General features: G+C 47.7%; 1 protein-coding gene across 2 annotated transcripts in view; it reads right to left on the reverse strand.

Moving 5' to 3' along the window:
• DTX2 (deltex E3 ubiquitin ligase 2) overlaps positions 1–22,088 on the reverse strand; it is a 51,057-nt gene that overhangs the window by 8,816 nt on the left and 20,153 nt on the right. The window contains exons 4-5 of one of the 2 annotated variants that reach the window (XM_069089452.1): positions 7,151–7,308; positions 1,921–2,061 (exon numbers count right to left, since the gene is read on the reverse strand). In XM_069089452.1, coding sequence (XP_068945553.1) covers positions 1,921–2,061; positions 7,151–7,308 — 299 coding nt within the window. The remainder of the gene's footprint in view (positions 1–1,920; positions 2,062–7,150; positions 7,309–22,088) is intronic. The other variant, XM_069089453.1, reaches the window with a different exon arrangement.

Here is a 22,088-nt window from a genome sequence, read left to right on the forward strand (position 1 = left end):
ACCTTCTACATTCTCTGTGTGGTACAACAAAGGCTGTCCTATACAGGACACATTTACTAACTACCTTGTGTGTTTGTACAGGAAAGGGCTGGAAACCCTGTTACTTCCTATGTTAATGGTAACCCAAACACGAATGATTCCCTATTTTCCTTGAGTATCTTCTAGGTAGTAGCAGACATACAGATATTTATTTTAGGGCCACCGCCAAGACTGAACTTCAGTCTGTGTGAACCAGACTTGGAGGGTAAGTGCTTATGAGGCACGGTGCTGAGCTCTAGGCATACAGAAGAAGGGCAAATACCACCGTCTGTGCCCTCAGGGAGCCCACATTCTAACAGAGGAGACAATATGCAAAACCTGAACCCCCAAGATACATAACTGTATGTAAACAGAAGATAACTGAGAGGCTGGCACTCAGAGTGGGGGAAAGGGCAGAGGGGGCCCGGGTTCAGCCTTTTATTGGATTGATTCTGAAAGGCCAGCAGGATGCCCCAGAGTACTGGAGGTTTTGTGTCAGGGCGAGCCTGTGCTCAGAGATCACCTGGTCCAATACTCTGAATGTGTGCCTCCCCAGTCCATCTCAGAACCACCCAGACTGCTCTAAGTCCACTGGGTCCCAGGACAGAACAAGCTCTCCTGGGAGATAGGTGAGGTTTACCAGCCAAGAGAGTTCAGGTTCTGGAAGGACAAGCTTCTCAGCTGCCTTTCGGCTGAGGGTCCCAGGAAGGTCAGTCAGCTACCCGTCACCCAGGGCACAACTCTTCTATGGCAAACCCAAACCTGAGGGGAAACTGCTGGCATGCTATACCACCGGAGTCCCTATCCAAACGGCAGGGCCAGGTCAGAAAGCAAGCTTAAACTTAACTGCTTAACAATGCTTTGTTTTTTTCTATCGAAAAATGACAGCACACATTTATGATTAGTCTCAAGACTTTATAGCCTGGTGCTATGGCTAGTATATTAGACTTGAGATCTGAAAGACCTGGGTTCAAATCCTGCCTGACTGTTCCTAGCTGTGTGATCTTGGGCAAGTCACTTTGCCTCTGAGTTTCATCTCTAAAACAGGCACAGTAGTACTGACTTCATAGAGTGGTTGTGAGACTCAAATGAGAAAATCTATAGCACCAAAAAAACTCTGCAGGGTCTCACATGCTGGCTATTATTGTCATGATGATCATCACCATTATCAATTTCACCCTGTAAGGTCTTTCCCCAAAATTAACAGTGGCAGACACACTGAAGATCTTCAGTCTAGGGCTAGGAAGGATGTTAGCCCCTGCGTGCTGCAGAGGCAGAAACTGGAGCCCAGAGACAGGAAGCCCGGGGAAGGTCACAGAGGTCCGGGACGGCACTGACTCTCGACTGTTTCTTTCCACTGAGCCACAAGGTATTTAAGGATGTCTCTAGGGAAGTCTGGTTGAATGTCTCACTCTGTGGGCACTTCCCTAAAGTGCGAGATTATTCATGCTGACAATGCATGTGTGTCTGTGTGTGTGCCTGGTGTCTGTCAGCTCTTGTGCTTACCGAAGGGGTGAAGAGGAAAGGAGGTTTCGCTGGGGTGCCCTTCTTCACATTCCACCTTAACCAGAGACACGTTACATAAGGCAAGAGACGCATACTGGGTTTTGAACAGGGCAAGATCACCCAGCTCCGGGGATCTGTTCCATTGCCTCAGTGGTCACTACGGCCTATGAAAACAGCAGGGCCTCACTCTTCAGGGTTCCCTAGGAAGAGCTTTGAAACTGGGCCATCACGGGATAATACGGCAGCTGGACAACACAAAGGAAAAAGCACCAGCCTCTCGCCAGCCTTCTCCAAGTCGAGGAAGGGAGGGCCTAAGAGGCTGCATGGAAATGAGAGGAGAGTGCGGCGTAAGCAAAGACAGGAGGAGACCAGAGAGCATTGGTGAACAGCAACTACCTTTCATGGACATTTTCCTCAGTCTCTTGACTGAGCTGTGATTTTTAGTGGGCATACAGGAGGCAGGAGGGCTGGCAGGCTGTGGTGCACGGGTGAGACACACAGGGAGTCCGATGGCTGATATCAGAATACTCGTCATGCCTACGCGGGGTGGAGGGGGGTGGGAGGTGAAGGCAAACATGCAGACAGGGAGGAACAACGGGGAGAAACAAGAAAAGGAATCAATTAAGCAAGTAAAAAGTAAAACAAGCCCCGAAACCCCAAACCAAATCCAAGTCAAAGCCAGTGACATCTGGGAACCCAAACCCAAACTCCCCACCAGATGTGGAGCTGAGATGCCCAGCGGAGCCCATGAGCATTCCAGGGCCACACGGGCGTGTCTCCAGGGGCATCCGCCAGAGCATCACATGGTGCTCACAGCATGCAGGGGAAGCCACAGCCCAGAGGCAGAACCACCCTTGCCCTGCCCGGCTGTGCCTGGGCCATGTGTCCTCAGAGAAGCCTCTGCAGCTGATCTGTGGCAGGCTTCACTGAACATGGGACAGTCGGAGAGACGACAGAAAGGAGACGTGTTCAAAGCACAAAAGCTACAGCACCCCTGGCCGGGGAGGACAGGGCTCCCTGGAGGAGTCAGGACTGTCTTAGGTGAGGCTTCCCACAACCCCCAACTGCATTCTGCAATTCCGCATGCAGCCCTGGCCCTGCTAGTACCAACTCAAACTCCGTACAGTGCCTTTCTCTAAAGAGATGGAGTCTGGAGGCTGACACAAACATGAGGGTCACAACGTCAGGGGACTTAAGGAACTCTGTGCAGACTGACTGTGCCTCCCACTCCGCCATCCCTTCCCACCCCCCATCACTCTAAATGACCACATTTGTGAAGGGGGTTGCAGCATGGGTGGCTGCCCAAAAAGGCCTGTGGATTCATGGACATTCTGGCTTTACTATCACTCCTGGGTCACCAGATACTACCTGGACTTCCAAAGATGAATTGGACCATCAAGTTCATATTAAAGCATCAATTCTTCTAGGCCCAACTTTCTGTTGATCCTGGGTTAAGTGTGTAGAAATGGAATTTTTCACCTGTACCATCCATCCTTTCCCTCTTTCAAAAGGAAAATGGAGGCAGCCATGTGTTGGTAGGACCAGCCAAGGGATCAAAGGCATGGGTCTCTAGATATCTGCTGATTCAATCAGGGCTTCTTTGCTTTAATTGAATTATAGCTAATGAATGAAGAAAGCTCTCACTGAGGCAGACTTAAGTAGCACAGGAAAGACAATTCAGAGTCAAAAGCACTGGCTCGGTCAGAAGCCTAAAATGAGGCCACAGTACAGGGAATAAAAGATCAATAGTTTTCAAGTACCCAGAACCAGAGGAACCCAACTTGGGGACCCCTGAATAACTGGACATTCCCACCCCCCTCTTTCCCTCAGCCCTTTGTCCAAGCTTCCCTGTTTCTACCATCCTTCCGTGCAGGTCTGAAATCCTGAGTTGTCTCCCCTTGACTACTTCACTACCCTTTATACACCTGGCCCCCTTCTCTTCACTCACAGAGCTCCAGCCACCTCGGATTATGGAAAAGCCAAAGCACCCAAGTGGTTACTCAACTTCTGGTCTCACCCACTCCCACATCTGCCAAAAGAATCTTCCCATGGTCAGTCAGACTGCGCCACTCCCTGTGCAAACAAGTCAAGTCGGGGACTCAGTTAAGTCTGACTGTTTCCTGGATCATCTTTTCAGTAAAATGCTCAACAGATCCTCATGCGGCAAAATTGGTCACAAGCTTCTATTTTTTCTTAAAAGATACAACTCAGACACAGACTTTCTTCCCAAGGTCTGCCCCAAACTCAGAAAGTTTACCAGAGAGTGAGGGCAAAGGGCAGCTAGAGGGCACCTGAGTGCACAGAGCAGCAGGACTAAAGCCAGCAAGACTCGTCTTCCTGAGTTCAAGTCAGGCCTCAGACACTTACCAGCTGTGTGACCCTGGTCAAGCCACTTTGCATGTTGCCTGTTTGTTCTTTATCTGTCAAATGAGCTGAAGAAGGAAATGGGAAACAGCTCCAGTATCTTTGCCAAGAAAACCTCAAATGGGGTCCCAGAGCTGGACATGACTGAAAATGACTGAATGAGGACATTGAGGGATCCTGAGCGACGCTCCCCCCAGCTCTCCACCTGTCCAAATCCCAATAATGCAAGCTCTGCCTGACTATAAACCTTGAGAAGGCTATCTGCATGTGGGCTCTTATTCTCAGAGGGCACCCCTGCCCCCGTGACTTCTCTGATCTAAGCACAGTCTGGGCCCACCATCCTACACTGACTGCTTTGTGGGCCTTGGCTCCTCAGCCCAATTGACTGAGGACCCACTATCGACCGATGGACAAGGCACAGACGGATGGTCGGGTGGGAGGGAGTGTGGTCTGTAACTGACAGCAGAACTGAGAGAAGGGTACAGAGCAAATAAATGCTCAGGAAAGCCTTAGGGAGTGAGGGGAGACTCAGGACCACAGAACCCTAAGGAAACAATACTATTTTCAGGACATGACCGAAAGATGACAACATGGGACTCGAGGATCTAAAATGCCTTCCAACTGGCTCACACATTCCGCATTGCCAGGCACTACCAAATATTTACGGAGGAAGCATGAGGGAGGGCTCCAAAGCTGGAGCCTGAGCAAGGGCTATCATGGGGATGGCGGGCCTGGGGCCCCTTTCTGAACCATCTGAACCATCATCAGTCCAAGGTGCTGCACGGGGTGTCACTGCCTACTGTTGTGCCTTAGAAGGCCTCTTCACGAGGCCTGGTGCACCAGCAAGGCATTATCACGGTGCAGATCTGCCAGGGATATGGAAATGGGAAACAGTTTCCACTCTTCCAGGAAGCTTACAGAGCTGGGACGCATCAGAAGCTCTCCAACCAGACAAGACACTATGCAGGGAGGTCTCTGAAGGATGGGTCACCAGCCATGGACAGTTAGGAATCTCTGCCCAAGGTCACACACTTTCTTTACCAAATCATTGTAATGGGAATGTAAATTTAAAGATCTTCCCTGCCCCTAGGCTAAAGTGCACCTGAAGCCTGGGGTGGGAGGCTTGTTTTTCAATAGATACTTTTTGATTGGCCAGTGGGTCCAAAAGGTTGTTACATTCTCTGAGCCAGGAGAAGGCTATATAAGCCCTGATGTGAGGCTTTGTTTTGGGGCTCACTTTGAGAAGTGTTCTGTGATTTGATATGGATTATGGGAAGCCGTTGTCTAGAGCCCCCCGGCTTTGAAAAACCCAGATGTTGAAACCCAGATGTTGATTTGGTATGGATGTAATGGTTGGACAGTTTGGAAAGCTGTCTACTTGATCTGTTTCTGTCTTGATAATTCTGCCTGTATACTTTGAAGTTCGGGGTGCTGACCTTTTTCCCCTGAACAAGGTAAACGATATATGTTTGACTAATTAAAGTAAGCTTGTTAACCCATTTTGAGTTGCTTTCCTTTAACAAAGCAGATCCAAGAACCTGTGTGAGCAGCCACCCTGGGGACGCCGGGGTGCTTGCTGCTACAATCATTTGTGCTGGAAGGGCATTCAGTGAGTGTCTTTTTAGAGGAGAGCTCTGTGATTTCACTGGTGATGAAACTGCCAGAGAGGCAACTCCCCCTACCAATGCAGGAAGGCGCTGAAGCCTTAGAGAGAGGGTCTGGAGCACAGTGGTTGGCTAAGGGACTTGTCTTAGAGTCACAAGCCAAAAGGGAAATTTAACTTGAACCCAGCTCTTAATACAACAGCATACTCATTTTCCCCTTAACTTTGTCAATTATTTTGCTTAAAAAGGAACTGGGGGCTGGGAGTTGATTCTGAGCCCCTGTTGTTCCTGGTTAAGCCCCTTTAACAAATACGAGACTTCATCAGGAGGAGTCCTCTGCGGCCACACCTCCACAGCAAGCTCCCAGCAGTCCAAGGCCAATTTCCACAAGCTTATGCCTGGGGCTGCCCTGAAGCCTTGTGCTCCTAGAATTATGGCTGTTCCATTGCACCAGGATACACTCCCCCCACTCGCTCATCCTCCCAGGGCCAGCTCAAATCTCACCTCCACAAGAAGCCTCACCCGGCCAGCAGGCATCTCACTAGGGGTTAAAGGAGATATATTGCAGCTGATTTGTCTGTCTCACCTCCCTCCACCAGATGGTAAACTCCTAGAGGGCAGAGGCTGCAATCTCACCCACACAGAGCCTTCCTGCACATAGTAGGTATTTTGCAAAAGTGTGCAGAAAAAAACAGAGGCTACAAAGACAGACTAATTGGGGGCTACAGAAAAATGACTGGAGGGGAAACCATGCTATGGGGATTCCTACCCTAGCTATCAATCACAGTGAACTTTTCTTTTTTACTGTGGCTTCTAAAATGGGCCCAGGTTTGTGAATCACACAACAGCTCCAATGACAAAGAACACTGTTCTTCAGGGCTGAGGACAGAGGCTGAAGGGGGCTTAGATCAGGTGCTCCCCTCAGCCTCCTCCTGATAAACCTCAGCTGGGAACGTCAGATGACCAGATGGCACCCTGAAAAAGAAACCAGGAGCCTCAGAAGCTCCCCCAGGCTCTTGGGGAGACAGGATGTGCCTGGAGCTCTCCAGACACCCTCCCAGCCTCAGGAGAACATGCTGCCTCCCAATTACCAGTCCCTAACTGGGCTCCATGACGCCTGCTGAATGCACTGACACATCATAGGCAATTTATCAGCAAGTCCTCATGACGGAAAGGGAAAGGCTTCATGGAGAACACGGCCCCCCCAGGCTTCACCTTCTGCACGGTGTTACAGCAAAGCTCTTACCACACAGACTAGATCTGAGTCCCATGAGGATGCAAGGGTCTGTCCCACTTCATCCTATGGTAGGGGCACAGGCAGCCAGAAGTAAAGGGGACAGGACCCCCAGCTCTCAATATGAATGCCTTTTTGGCTATAATAAGACCAATCCAAGACTTCAGGTTAACTCTAACTGTTCAATTTCCCAAATGGAATCTTCTGAATTATGTATTACCAAATCCTTTAGGAGGGAAGAACAAAGCCAACCCTTGATCTGACTGGTGGAAGATGACCCAGGAGCATGAACTTGCCAGCTGAGTTCGAATGCTCTTTTTTTGGATTTCATCAGAAATTCCAAATGTCAAGGCAAGGCCCACCCGACCCAACCCTCAAACCCACCCCTGCCCCAAAAAGGAGCCCAGACACCCTGAAACCATACCTGTGAGGGCCTGCTGGACTTTGCTGGGCTTCGGTATCTGCACAGGCACGCTGGGGACGCTAGCAGGGGCGCTCGCAGAGGTGCTGTTGGGGACGCTGGTGGGGACGGTCGCAGGGACGGTCGCAGGGACGGTCACAGGGAGGCCTGGGAAGGAACTACTGCAGAAGGAAGAAAACAAAGAAGGGTTTGTAGTGTGTCCTTAGTAAAGTCAGTCGGCCCTGCTCCAATACATCCCTGTCTACTGGAAGGTTCTGGTGTGACCGGGCCATGTGGCTCATGCGCCACCTTTCTGACTTTGCTGTGCCCACCTAAGAAGCTAGGAGAGACGAGCTGAACATAAAAAGAAATCTGTCCTTATCTGAGACCCTTGTGACCAAAACAAAAGTGCTGCCTTCCTCCACCAAAGGCAACCATTACCTACTTACGTGCTGGAAGTGACAAGACGGAAACCTGGGTCAGTCAGTGCTGATGGAGACGGCGATGGAAATGAAGCTCGCTAAGAATCTGCTCAAAGAGCTGGGGACCAAGTTTTCCTAAATGTCTCACCCTCCTTTGGCACCAAGCAGGGTCAGACACCATCTGGGACCAAGCCAACGATGGATTAACAGATGAGGCTGGAGAGCCTTGGCATACACACTAAGAAATCCAATTGAGCTGAATAAATATTTACTAAGCACCTTTGTTTGGCACTGGTATGGGGGTGGGGAATAGAACAGAGGTGCAAAGATTTAGAAAAGAAAAGGTATCTGTCCTCATGACTTAAGCAAATAGGAAAATAAATCAGGGAGCATAATAGAAAATAACACCAAAGTTCACTTGAAAGGGGAGGTATCCTTGAGCAGAGGAGGGAGGGGAAGCAGCTGAATTCAGGTGTAAAGGATGAGTAATGAAGAGGTAAATTGGGTGGTAAGAGGCTTGCAGGCCTGGGGCATGGAAAGACAGTCACTGGGGGGTGGGCATGGGGCTGCCTGCAGGCTGGAGAACTCGGGGGAGGTCAATGGCTACAAAAGCAGGGTTGTTCCCGATCCTAGAGGGACACAGCATGGGGTCTATAGGGATCACTTAGGGTTCTGGGCAGAACAGTGAGAGAACCAGATTTACCCATCAATAGAGAGGCAAAAAGTGACACAGAGAGAACCCAGTCGAGGGCCTGGGTTCAAATGCTGGCTGTGCCACTTACTTTAGGCAAGTCTCTCTTCTCTGTGGGTTCGTTTTCCCACATGTAACATATGGGAGCTGTACCCGAGGACCCTGAGGAACCTTGCTAGCTCTACAGCTATAATTCTCTAAGATTAAGCTCAATGCCTGCAGGGAGAAGAGGGCAGGAGGAGAGACTTACTAGGAGCCTCTGGCCAGGCAGCTCCTGATGACAGAACAGGGTCAGGGAGGAGAGGGAAGAGGCCAGAACGACTGCAAAGGGAGAACGATGTGGGGTTTGGCGACCAAAAGGATAAGAAAGGTGGAGAGAGGGAAAGCCAAAGATCTCACCAAGGTTTAGAACAAGGGAGACCGGCTGGCTACCTCGAGGCAATGACCAAAACAGGTGGTGCCACTCACTGCCAGATCAGACTGAAAGCCAGAAGGCCTCTGAGAGGTCAGCCCCACGCCCAGGTCTCTGGGCTCCACATGGAGGGCTCTGATCCTATGGATGCCAGGCAGCATTCCACTCCAATGAGATGGATCACTCAGAGCTGAAGAGGTAAGAAAGAATTTCTTTTTAACAATATATCTAATATTTTTCCTTGCCCCTGCCCCAAGCAAGCCCCAACGAGGTAAAAAGCAGGTGAAAGCTGAAAGAAAGAACGTTCAAAGCAGTTTTCAAGCAGGTTCCCAGGGCTCCAGAGCTGTCCTCCTTGACTGGAGGGGCCCACAGCTGGGTCCCAGATCAGTCCCTTGGGGGCAAAGCTCACCATCTGCTCCAATGCTTCTAGTCTCACAATGGCCTTGGTAGGGGGATTATCTCAAGCTCCCCCACTCCACCAATGCCCTAGCCCTTCCTTCCACCCTTGATGCCCGGCTGCCAATAACCCAGGCAATCAGGGTCAGTCACTTCACAGCCTGACAGTTCCCACACTCTATTCTTTGTAGCAAAGCTGAAGAGGGTGTGGGGGGGCAAGGTGGGGTGAGGAATGGGGGTCCATCAAAGCAGCCACCAAACAGCAAGCCCTCCAGGTGCTCAGCCTGCACAGCTCTCTGCTGGCTTCCCCCTGTCTCATGCCATCAGAACTGCGGCTCATACGCTCAGGGTCATCACCAACATCGCTGCTCTGCTCCTCTGGGGACTCCACTGTTCCCTCATTATCCTGTCACTTGCCAGAGATGTCTAAACTGCTACCATGAGGCCTAACCTCACTGCCTTCATTGCTACTTTAGTTGCTAACCAAGGACTAGGTACCACAACCCCCTCAGCCTCTCCAGTGTTTTTAAAGAGGCCATTTAACAGACCCCATCGTCTGGTGGCTGTTGTGCCAGTCCTGGTTCTGTCTGATACAATGGACCATTCAGAGCTCAGGGGTCCAGATAAAGAACTTATTTTTTTCAAATGCTTTATTTACTTCTGATTTACATCATTCATTTCCGCCAGATTTTGAATTACAAATTTTCTCCCCATCTTTCCCCTACCCACCGCCCCAAAACAGCAGTCCCACAGAATATCCTCTCCTCTAATCTGCTCTCTCCCATACTTTCTCCCATACCCCTTTCAACTTTTCCAGTGGATCTCTATGCCACAGTGCCTGTATATCTTATTTCCCAATTACATGTAAAATATTATTGATAATAGCATATATATATATGTGTGTGTATACACATACACATATATTTGAATATTTGATTTTAAAACTTTGAATTCCAGATTCATTCCCTTCCTCCCTTGTCACCCACCCTTACTGGGGAGATAAGCAGTTCAGTATAAGATGTACATGTGTAGCTATGCAAAACATTACCATAGTAGATATATTGTAAAAGACTGACTATATTTCCCTCCCTCCTATCCCACCTCCCACTTGTTCTATTCTCTACTTTGATCCCGAGTCCCTTTTCGAAAGTGAGTCCTTCCAACTTCCCTCCCCCCCAGCTTGCCCTCCCTTCCATCATCCCCCCTCTCACTCCCTTCCCTCCTACTCTCCTGGAGGGTGAGATACCCTATTTAGTGTGTATTTCATTCCTTCCCCAAGCCAAATTCAATGAGAATAAGGTTGACCCATTCCCTTTTGCCTTCCTATTCTTCCCCTCCATTGTAACCATTTTCCCTTGCCTCTTCTGTATGAGATAGTTTACCCCAATCTGTCTCTCCCCATCTCCTCTCATGATATTCCTCTCACGTCTTAATTTCACCTTTTAAGTATCATCCCTTCCTGTTAAATTGGTCCTGTGCCCTCTATGTATACCTGTAATTATACATACACACATTCACATGTGTATTCATATGCCCATATACCCTCATATAGACATATATATTTCTATTCCCTTCAACTACTGAGAAAAGTTTCATTAGTTACAATTATAGTTTTTCCATGTAGGAATGTTAATAGTTCAACTTGGATAAGTTCCTTATGATTTCTTTTCCCTGTTTACCTTCTCATGCTTCTCTTGCTTCTTGTATCTGAATGTCAAATTTTCTATTCAACTCTTTTTTTCAGCAAGAATGCTTGAAAGTCCTCTATTCCACTGAATGACCATATTTTCCCCTGAAACATGATACTCAGTTTTGCTGTGTAGGTGACTCTTGGTTTTAATCCCAGTTCCTTTGCCCTCCGGAATATCACATTCCAAGCCCTTCGATCCCTCAGGTGTAGAAGCTGCCAGATCCTGGGTTATCCTGATTGTGTTTCCACAATATTCAAATTGTTTCTTCCTGACTGCTTGTAATATTCTCTCCTTAATCTGGGAATTCCAGAACCTGGCTATAATATTCCTAGGAGTTTTCTTTTTGGGATCTTTTTCAGGAGGTGATCAGTGGATTCTTTCAACCTCTATTTTGCCCTCTGATTCTAAAACATCAGGGCAGTTTTCTTTGAGAACTTCCTGGAAGATGATTTCTAGGTTCTTACTTTGATCATGGCTTTCAGGTAGTCCAATAATTTTTAAATTATCTCTCCTGGATCTATTTTCCAGGTCAGTGGTTTTTCCCATGAGATATTTCACATTGCCTTCTATTCTTTCATTTGTTTGAATTTGTTTAACAGTATCTTGATTTCTCATAAAGTCATTAGCTTCCATTTGCTCCAGTCTAATTCTGAAGCCATGATTCTCCTCATTGAGCTTTTGAGATTCTTTTTCCATCTAGCAAATTCAACTTTTTAAGGCATTCTTCTCCTCATTGCCTTTTTGAGCCTCTTTTGCCATTTGAATCAGTCTGCTTTTTTAAAGTGTTATTTTCCTCAGTCAGGCTGTTGATTCTCATTTCATAATTTTCTTGCATTGTTCTCATTTCTCTTCCCAATTTTTCCTCCACTTCTCTTATCTGCTTCTTAAGGTCCTCTATGGCCTGTAACCAGCTCATATTTTCCTTTGAAGCTTTTGGTGCAGGAGTTCTGACTTCACTCTCTTCCTCCTGTTCCATGCTTTGCTCCTTTTTGTCCCCAAAATAGGAGTGTAATGTTGGAATCTTCTGTCTGCTTTGTTTCCTTTGCCTGGTCATGTCGCCCCTCAGTCACTTGACCCCTGGGCTTTTTGCCACAGTAGGACTCTGCCATCAGACAGGGGAGCTTTCGTCCCAAATGCTGGGGTTTTCTCATCTGCTGGAGGTATGCTGGACATACACCCCAGGACCTCCACCCTAGGCTGCAATCCAGATCCAAGCAGGTTAAAGCAAGAGTGATTACCCCTCAGACTGGTGCTTGGTCCCCCTATACTCTGCAGGCCAGGAGCTGAAGCCGCCACGAGGTGCTGGCTGGCTGTGCCGGGGTCTCAGCGGCTTCTCACCCTGGGGGCAAAAGTCACATACTCCCACTTACTGGTCCCAAAGTCCAGACTGCACTGACCTCTCACTTTGTCCTTTGCATCTATGTGTTGATAAATCTGGAAACAGCCACAGCTGCTGCTGATCTGGAGTCTCTCTGGCAGGCGGTTGGTCAGGCCCGCCCTGGGGCTAAAACCTTGGTGTTGGGGCTGGGCTCAGCTCCCAGAGTAGTGCGCTGGCCAATTCCTGCCAGCCTGCCGAGCTGTCCTCAGTGGGAGGTTAGCTTCTCTGTGTCATTTTGTGGGTTCTGCAGTTCCAAAGTTTGTTTAGAGTCCCCTTTTTACATGGATTGGGGAAGGTGGAAGCCGGAGCAGCGGGGAGGTCCTGCTTCTACTCTGCCATCTTGGTCCGGCCCCCAATAACTCTTAATAAATACATCCAACAAGCCCTGGGCAACAGCCATCCCCAGGGAAGTAAGGCAGTTCTCAAGGATGCTCCCTGGGGTCCCAGAAGGTCTCCACTAAAATCCTAGAATTGTTTTTATGTCATTCTTCCCCAAAGGGCCTGCAGCTGGGTACAGGTCAGTCCACCTGGAGCAAAGTTAATGAAAACCGTCCCTGGAGCTCCTCCTTTGCTTCTTGGCTCCTAAGAGTCTGTGTGGCCCACAGTCCCACGCTGTTACTGTGAATCTGGCACACTCATTTCTGGAGATGGAAGTCAGTGTAGTCTACGCCTGGACTGGACTGCAGGTCTCCAGCAGCTCCCCTCCCATTGGAAGCCACTTTTCCCTCTTGGAACTGACATGGCTGGCAGAGCTCTGGGTCTCCCTTTCCCTTTCCCTTTCCCTAGGCCAGGTGCTTTTGCTCAATCCCGTCCAGGGCTTTCTTTCTACCGGCAAAGCTCTCTCCAAGTGTCATTCCAGGAACAAAGCCTTCTTTTGGAGGGGGGGCGCTGGCTGTGGCACAGCCATGTGCTCCTGGCCTGGGTGCTGCTCTGGGCCTTCTCACTAGCTGCAAACGGCTGTGAGGTGAGAGTTTGTTACAGGGATGGGGGGGGAGGCACAGACAGGAGCACATGGGAGAAGCAGCAAGGCCAGTCTGGCTAGCCACAGGAGCGTCATCTGTCTAAGACTGGAGCCAGGCTGTGAAAGGCTGGGCTTTACTGAATAATGGGATGGAACGGTGAGCCAGGCTTCAGAAAAGATCATCACAGAAGCATGTGGAGGACGGGCCAGAGAGAGGAGACACCTGAAACTGTGGACCCATGAGGAGTTGCCACGGTGACAGATGAAGTATTTCTTGAGTGTTCACCACATGTGCAGGGGCACAAACAGAAAAGCCGGCCTCTGCTCTCCTGAAGCTCATTCTAACAGGGGAGACAGCACATACTAGGGGCCTCAGCCACGAGCCAGATGGAAAGGGCTCCTGGGCTGCAGGGCACAGGGAATGCCAAAGCAGACGCCTCTTCTGGGGCAGGAGCCCTGGCAGGAGCCATCTCTCCAGGAAGCCATCTTCTTCTGGAAGCACTGTTATGCCCTAGGCTCTTGGGGTCTGGGTCCCAGGTCGTCTCTGTCAAGGTCTGAGGGGAAAGGCCCTGGCAGGAGCCATCTCTCCAGGCTGTCTCTGTCAGGGTCTGAGGGGAGGGGGTGCTCTGAGTTGCCTCCTGCCACCTCCTGCCAAAAGGCACCTTGCTTCAGCTAAGTGTGTTTGCCGGCTCCTTGGCTGGAGGACGGCAGGTATCACTGGCTGCTGCTTCACTGGCCTCTCCAGACAATAACTGAGGAGGGCCACAGATAGCAGCAGTGGTGTAAGAGGTGCTGCCGCTGCAGGCCTCCCTGGCTTATTCACCTGCCGGTGGCAATTGGTGAGCCATTGTCATAAGGCAGGAGGGTTCCTTCTCTGCAATGATTTCCTGACTCAGTGACAGTCACAGGGGTGATGGTCTGGGGCACTCTGCTATTCCCAAGGCTCTTGGGTTCAGGGTTCTGGCTGGGGAGATGGTGGTAAAGGCTTTTCCTGGCATGTGCCATCTCCTGTCTCCCTCTCAGGGTGCCTTCAGACTCCCCTCAGCCGACCTGCCCACCCCAAACTGGGGGCTGTGTAAAACACAATGTAAGCAACGTGGTGGAGGGCAGAATCACAAGATCTGAAAAGTGGGGTGAAGGAAAGTGAAGAGGTGGGTACAGCTCCTGAGCTGCAAGCCTAGGTAACTGCAAGGCTGGTAGAGGAGTCTGGGAGGGGCTCTAATAAACTCTGTCTGGGACAGGTTCTCTCTGAGACATTTCTGGGTGGCACCAACAGAAACTCTGAGGCTGGCTACCCAGGTTTGCCTTCTCCGGCCTCAGTACATCCCATCTCCCCTCATTAAACAATGCAAATCCATCCCCATTCCCTCAGAGGGAGACCCCTCTGATGAGGCAAAACAATAAATTAACACGGAATGAAAACCCTTGGGCAGGGCCTCGGCCTGCTTGGGAGAAGCCTTGCTTTCAGCAGCTGTGACCTTGTATCTACAGAGAGGGCCCACCCCCACATCACTGCTGTCCATCTGCACTGCTCAGAACAGAAGTGTTGGGCATCAGAGGCAGGAGCCTCCCTTACCCAAAGCCCAGAGGGATCAAGTAAAGCCCCTTTGTGTTCATCTTTCTCACCACTCCCCCTCCTACCTCCAGAGAACCAGTTTCTCTTGAAGACATCTCCTGGCACTGGGGGTGGGGGGCGGCGGTGAGCCTTACTTGCAAGATGGAGCAGAGTTTTAAAAGACTCTTTTTAGCCTTGATTTTCAAAAACAGAGACATCCCTACGTGGTAGAAAACATGCACACATATAGATATTAACAAGCAGACCTCAAACTATATTATGGAGCAGCAGTCATCCAAACCATTCTGCAGAGGTTAACAACGTGAGAAGCAAACAAGTGGGCCAGACTAAATAAAGGGGAATCTATGACAATGGAACTCAACCCAGAAAACACAAACTACTGGGGAAAGAACTCCCCGTTTGATAGAAACTGCTAAAAAAACTGGAACACACAGGCTTGGCCCAACTCTTTATCCCATATTCCACAACGGATCCTAAATGGAGATGTGACTAATGCTAGAGACTGGGCCAAACAGAAATGAGAAGAGAAACAGATCATCTCATTTTCATGGGGAGATAAGGTATCTAATCAAACCTGGGGCAGAGGCATTTGCAAAAAAGAAATAGATTTGATTATGGGAAACTAAAGAGCTTCTGCACAAACAAAATTAAGGTCCCAAAGATGAGGGTTCAAATGGAGAAAAAAAAAATCTTTGTATCCAATTTCTCTGATAACAGTTTGATATCCAAGATACACACATACACTCTACCAACACTTTTGTGTGCATGTGTGTATGTACACACATATATGTGTATACACACACACTATAGAGCTGGGATATATATAACATCTGTAGATATAGATACATCTAAGAACAAAACCATTCTACAGATAAGTGGTCAAAGGACATGAAGAGTTCTCAAAAAAAGAATGTTTAGTCATTGCTGTTTAGTTGTTTATCAATCATATATGACTCTTCCTGACCCCATTTGGGGTTTTCTTGGCAAAGATATTGGGGTGACTTGCTGCTTCCTTCTCCAGCTCGTTTTACAGATGAGGAAACTGAGGCAAACAGGGTGAAGTGACTTGCTCAGGATCACACAGCTAGTAAGTGTCTGAGGTCAGATCTGAACTCAGAAAGATGGGTCTTCCTGACGACAGGTCCTGTATTCTACCCACTGCCACCTATCTGCAAATGATTAACAACCATACAAAAGAATGCTCTAAATCACTAATAGTAAGGGAAATGTGAATCTAAACAAACCTGAGGTTTCACCTCACATCCTGAAAATTAGGAAAAACGATTAAAAACAAGAATAGTCAATAGTGAAAGGCACTAGTACATTGTTGGTGGAGTTGTGAATCGATAAAATCATTTTGGAAAACAATTTGAAATTATGCAAATACAGTGACTAGAATGTCCACAGTGATTCCACTACTAGGCATATATGTGTGCACACACACACACACACACACACACACATACATCCACACACTCCAAGGAAGTCATTGAAAATATGCAGATAGCGGCACTTTTTGTATCAGCAAGGAAATGGAAGGTGCTCATCAGTTGGGGAATGCCTAAACAAACTATGCTATGTGAATGCAATGAAATATTATTGTGGTGTAAGAAATGACAAATACAATGAATACAGAGAATCACAGAAATATTAATATGAACAGATGTAGAGTGAATTAAAGTAGAGCTAGGAAAGCAATATGTAACTACAATGTTCAAGGAAAAGGTAAACACAAAACAATCAGAAATGAGTGTTGCAAAATTACAAATAAGAGAGAGCTCTACCCCACTCCTTGGCAGGGGTGGGAGGTCCAAGAACGAGAAACACTGAGATGTAATGATCAGGTTTGCTGATTTTTCTCGCTTCTTTTCTTTTGTATTTAAAAACACTGCTTGGGGAAAAAAAAGAACAAAGTAAAAAAATGCACAGCAGAAAACAAAGGAAAATTCACAAGGAAGCAAAGAAAAGCTGAACAATTCTCCACAGGAATATTATTGATCATATAGGCTTTCCTGAAAAGAAAATTTATTGTAACATGTTGAATCCTCTCTTATGCTCTGCTATGCACATGACAGGCTTTTTTTCTTTCTAATTTTGTATTTAAGTTCCAATACTTAAGCTGATGATATGTTTTTGTTTCTTTTGTCTATTCTGTATTGGTGTTGTGGCATTTGAGTCTAAAATAAAATTTTGAAAAAAAAATACCGTTTGCTGTACGTGATAGCTTTCTGGGAAGACAAGTAGAAGACTGGGGAAACAATGATGTCAAACAAGGACAAAGGGCTTCCTGCTTGAGGCATGCGGGCCTTAGGAAACCACAAATTAACATTACTTACTGTATTTTTATTTATTTTGTTAAACATTTCTCAAATACAATTTACTCTGGTTTGGCTGAAATGTTATGGGGCAAAAGGATTTCGTTTTAAAGAAAGAAGTTCATGTTGTTCTTACGACACTCCAGATGAAATATCCCCTGCACCATTCGGGTCAGACCACTGCTTTGCCCACGTTCTTCTGTCTTGTGCAGAGACAGGTGTGAAATGAGCACAGTAAAACGGGCCTCTGTGACCACAACCATCCCAATATGGAGTTGCTATGTAGACAGAACTTCGACAAAGACACTGTATGATCAACCTTCTGTATTTCTTTTATATGGAATTATTTTAAGTAGAAAGAGAAACTCCTTTTACTGCAGAATTGAATGACTGTTTCGGCCAAATGTTCCTAATCCCTTTGTTCTTGCTGCCCTTGGATTCCCAACTACAAGTCTGATCTCTGCCTCCAGGGCTCCACTAAGATCCAGGCCTAACCTACAGCATCTATGCCAGAGAGCAGACCTTTTCCTTCTTGTGTGGGGCCGTCTGGGAAGCCGCTCTGCTGCCACCATCATTCAGGTGTTACTTCACAGGAGCTGGGCGTACCAACTGGGGGAGGGCCAACTCAGAAACCCCACAGTTTATTCGCAGGATAAGGGAAGCTCTGGGAGAACAGACACGTGCAGCCTGGCTGTTTGGGACTCCAGATGTCCTTCAATGAAGTGGTGCGTGCTTCTTTCGATTCTTTGCTGTCTGCTGGCTTTCCAGATGCCCATTTAAAGAGAACTGCACAGGATCACAGCTCTGAAGCAGGAGACATCTCTGAGGTCTAATCTACTCCAAGTTCTTCACTTTATAGATAAGAAAACTGATGCTCAAGAGTGACTTGTCCAAGGTCACACAGGCAGGGACAGGATTGGCACCCAAGCCCCCTGCCTTCAGGTCTAGTGTTCTTCCCATTGCACCCATCTGCAGATAAATGGACAGACAAGCTGATGACCTAGCTGGCCACCAAGCCATTGGGAGCTCTCAAGTCACTTCCCAAATTAGTTTCTAGTTACTTACCTGTGCAAGTTTTGCAAGCACTGAATCAAGGCTGTAAGAACTAAATTCCCTTCATCCCAAAGCCCAAAGGCACACACTTAAGTAAGTTCAGTGTCTGAAGAGGGGGCCCAAAGTCGAAACACTCTCAGCCCCAATCACAGCCTTTCCCAAGAGAACTGGTTTCCCCCTATAGATTAGCTCATGGTAACAGTCTTAAAAAAACAAAAAGAAAGAAAAAGAACCTCTTGTCGGCCACCAGACAAGGAGAAAAAGAAAGCCATGGAGGGAGCTAAGGTGGCCAGGTATACCAGCTACAGAAGCGGGCATTCGTAGCCTGTCCCTACCTCTTCCCAGAACTGAGGTTCAAGGTTACCTAATCCTGTGGAGAATCTCTTAATGCCCTGAAATCTGGCTCACTCAGCGGTGAAATGCCACCCCACAGGTACACAGCCATGAGATTCCAAGGAGCCCTCCCCTCATGTACCCCTGAGTCCTTGAAGCTAAAAGGATCTGTTGCTTAGAGAAAGAAAAACAACAAACTATTCTAAACCCAAAGAATGCAGAGAATCTAAGATGGGGAGAATGAGAAAGTGGGCATGCTCTTTGAGGAAATGAGAGGATCCACAGGGCCCTTCCTCAGGCCCATGAGTGGGTCTTGAGAACCGAGTTACTGATGATTTTTATTTCTTCTAAGGAATTTCTAAGGAATAAATAAAATTCTAAGGAAGCATTGCCTTACATATCTGGGGCCAACTTCTGGGGCCTTCAGAATTAGGAAAGTTAAGAGCCTCTGATGAACGAGCCCTGGTTCAAACTGTGTGTGTGGCAGGGAGGAGTGTGGGGGGCTGTAATAAACACAGGCCAGGGACTGGCTGTCTGTGCTCTAAAAGTATCTCCCCCCCCCCCCGCCCATGTCTACGATTCTGGATTTCCCAGCTCTCAGCAGTCATCTGGATGTGATATATAACCAAATGTTGAGGCTAGTGACCTTGGATAGCCCTCCCTCACTCCAATCAAAGTCAGCTTCAAGTCATGTCATCATTTCCCTGATGCCATGGGCCTCTTCAAAAACGAAGGACAAAATACAACCATGACCAAATATTTGTAAGTGCTATTCTTTTGAACCTGCACAAGAAAATTAAATTCAGCGAGGAGTTGAATAATTAACCAAGAAAAATGTTTGTTCACCTGGGATGAGGCATGAATAGAAGCACGAACTCCTGGACCCCAGCCCCCAAAGAAGCCTAGCAATGATTCCATCCACACCTCTGGCCTCTCTCCCTCCTTCAATAAATGTTTATAGACCAAAGGCTGACTTTATAAGACACTCTTGGTGCCTGAGGGGAATCAAAAAGATGAAAAAACCAGCGGTGTCCCTATGCTCAGGGATGCTGGGGAGAGTGGACAGGAGGACACAGCAGAGTAATCTATCCAACAGGGAAGGGCTGGAGAATCACTTGGGACTTAGGGGTGGGTGGAACTCACACTGAGACACAAGCAAAGGAGAGCAGCACATTTCAAGGGGAGCTTTTAAGTGAACTTAGGGAAAGCCAGAGACTCTCCAAAGGAAATCCATGAAATACTCTTGGGCTAAGAATCAATGACTGGCTTCTCCCAAACAACCCGAGACTTTTTGCTGGCTTTAACTACAGACGTCTTAAAAGATGAAGACTGCAGATTCTCTGATGCACCAGTGCCTTCATAAAAAGGAAGCAAAGGAAGAAACTTCACCCAGGGCTCACTGGGCTACAGAAGCTCTGACCCAGTCTTTGCCCTCAAACCCCGGGCATGGAGGTTCAGGTGTCCCTTCAAACAGCCCAGCCTCGGTTCCCACGACTTGTACTTCCATTCTCCTTAGTCACCCACAAGGAGAGTCGGACCTTTGCTCTCAACAGCACCCATAACTGGACTGCCTTCATGCTTCTCAAGTCCCCTCCTGGTTTCCTGTCCTTTCATCTCCCCCAACCCTGTTCTTTGTTTTCCCTGTGACCTTCAGCCCCTCAAATGCTGAGGCCCTCACCCTTGACCCTTCTGCCATTCATGACCTGCTCCCCATCAGCTCAGTGAGGATTCAGAGCACTGTGGCAGCTGAGGCCACAACAATTTCCTGTCCTCTAATCTCACTGCTGAAGAGCTCCGAGTCTTCCTTGATTTGGATTATATCGTCCTTCGAGAGGGAGCTGGTCCAAAATTCCCTTCTCAAGGCTACAAGGCCTGCCCATTCCCTCTCAGCAGATGCCCTCCAATCCTGCCCTGGCCTGTCTGTACTGGCCCTCTCCTACCCTGTCTCCTCCAGGAGCTCACCCCACCACTAACTTCCCTCACAGATCCTCTCTAATCTCTCCCTAATCTTCTCTCATGGTCTACAAACCTGCTCAGGTCTACCCCATCCTTTAAAAAAAAGGGATGAAAAGCCCAACATTGACCATCTACAGAACCAACTAAACTTACTCAGAACTATTTACTTTTAAACTAATCTCCCAATGAAGAGTAACCACTGTTCAGTCACTCCCTCTAGGTGCACCAAGATTCCTAGTTCATTTCCTACCTTTTCTTCCTAGAGGGTCCGGGTCAGGGTTTGCTGCCATTATTTCTAAACCTTGTCAGAGTTTAGGGACCACTGCAACACCCCTTCCCAACTCCGGGCTGCTGGAGGTCTCCCTCTCTTGCTCTGGACTCAAACACAGTCAAGAGGGTGTGTGCCGTGGGACATCCTCAGAAGTGACCAAAGTGACAGAAACAGTCTCTTGAACTGGCACAGCTCCCAACCCGGAATCCCTGTGATTCTGGGTCTCAGCAATTCCCGGTGACATGTTTTCATTAAGGTCTTTCCAGGTGTCTTTGCATGTCTCAAAATATTTCACCACCCTGCCATTCAACCATTCCTCTACTGATAGACAGTAGGGGGTGATGTGTGTGTGGTGTGCAAGTGTAGGGTGAATGAGCATGTGTGTATGTGCATGAGTGTGCACACATGTGTACACGTGTTTTCAATTAATGTTATGAAAATACTTAGTTTTTGTTTTTTATATAACGCCTTCAAGGTATATTCCCCAAAACAACAGTAACAACAGCAACCATACTAGTTAGCATTTATACATAACTCTTTAAAGTCTGCAAAACACCTCAATATACTAATTCCTCTCAAACAAACACCCCTAGGTATAGGTGCTTTTATTATGCCCATTTTACAGAAGGGAAAACTGAGATACAGGTTAAGTGACTTGTTCAGGTAATACAGCTAACAAATGAGTCATTACTGAAAGGACATGATTATTTTTTTTGTCACGTTTATCCTCTGCTTCTGGGCTGATCTCCAAATGGATTCTCCGAGTTTGCAATTTCCCCAATAAACAAGGAGAGGCCATGTCCCTTCCCACTCTGCCTTGTACTGGTTTGGTTAGTTGGGCCCATGTGACAGACGGAAGGCGGCACCTGCCCAGGCCGCCTTTATGGGGCACTCTGTCTAGAAGCCGGACATTCCTCAAGTGACAACAAACAATCTGCGTTTCTGCTGGCTCCTCATGTCCCACTCTTTACCCACTGCAGACTTAGGATGCCCCAGGGGCTCTGGCACAGCTTCTTAGATAGCTGAGATGTCACCTTTCTATCTGCCACACTTGCCCCAAATTGCTTTCCTAAATACTATTTTTCTTTTAACTCTGTTAATTCTTCTAATACTGTGCACAGAAATGCTTAATTTTCATAGGGTCAAACACATCTATCATCTCTAATAATTCTATATACTGAATTTAAAGAATGAAGCCCTCTTCCACAGATGACATATTTTATTGTTTTCTCTCATCTTTTTACTAATTCCCCTGGAAAATAGTTTTAAGTTGTTCAGCTGGAATCTGCTAAAGTTTGTGGTGTGACATGTGGATACAAAGCTCCTGTTTAATCCTATCTTGTCACACAATGAAGCCCAGCTGGTGGATTCAGAGCATCTTTTAAGCTAGTTCTCTTTCCCTCCCTTCTCTCTCTCCCTCTCCTTTTCTGTCTCTTTCCCTCCCCCTCTCCTTTTCTCTTTCCCTCCCTTCTCTCTCTCCCTCTCCTTTTCTGTCTCTTTCCCTCCC

This window comes from Petaurus breviceps, unplaced genomic scaffold (assembly GCF_028583685.1).
Source record: "Petaurus breviceps papuanus isolate PSGF00001 unplaced genomic scaffold, PetGlider_PUasm1.0 186, whole genome shotgun sequence".
NCBI classification, from domain to species: Eukaryota; Metazoa; Chordata; class Mammalia; order Diprotodontia; family Petauridae; genus Petaurus; species Petaurus breviceps.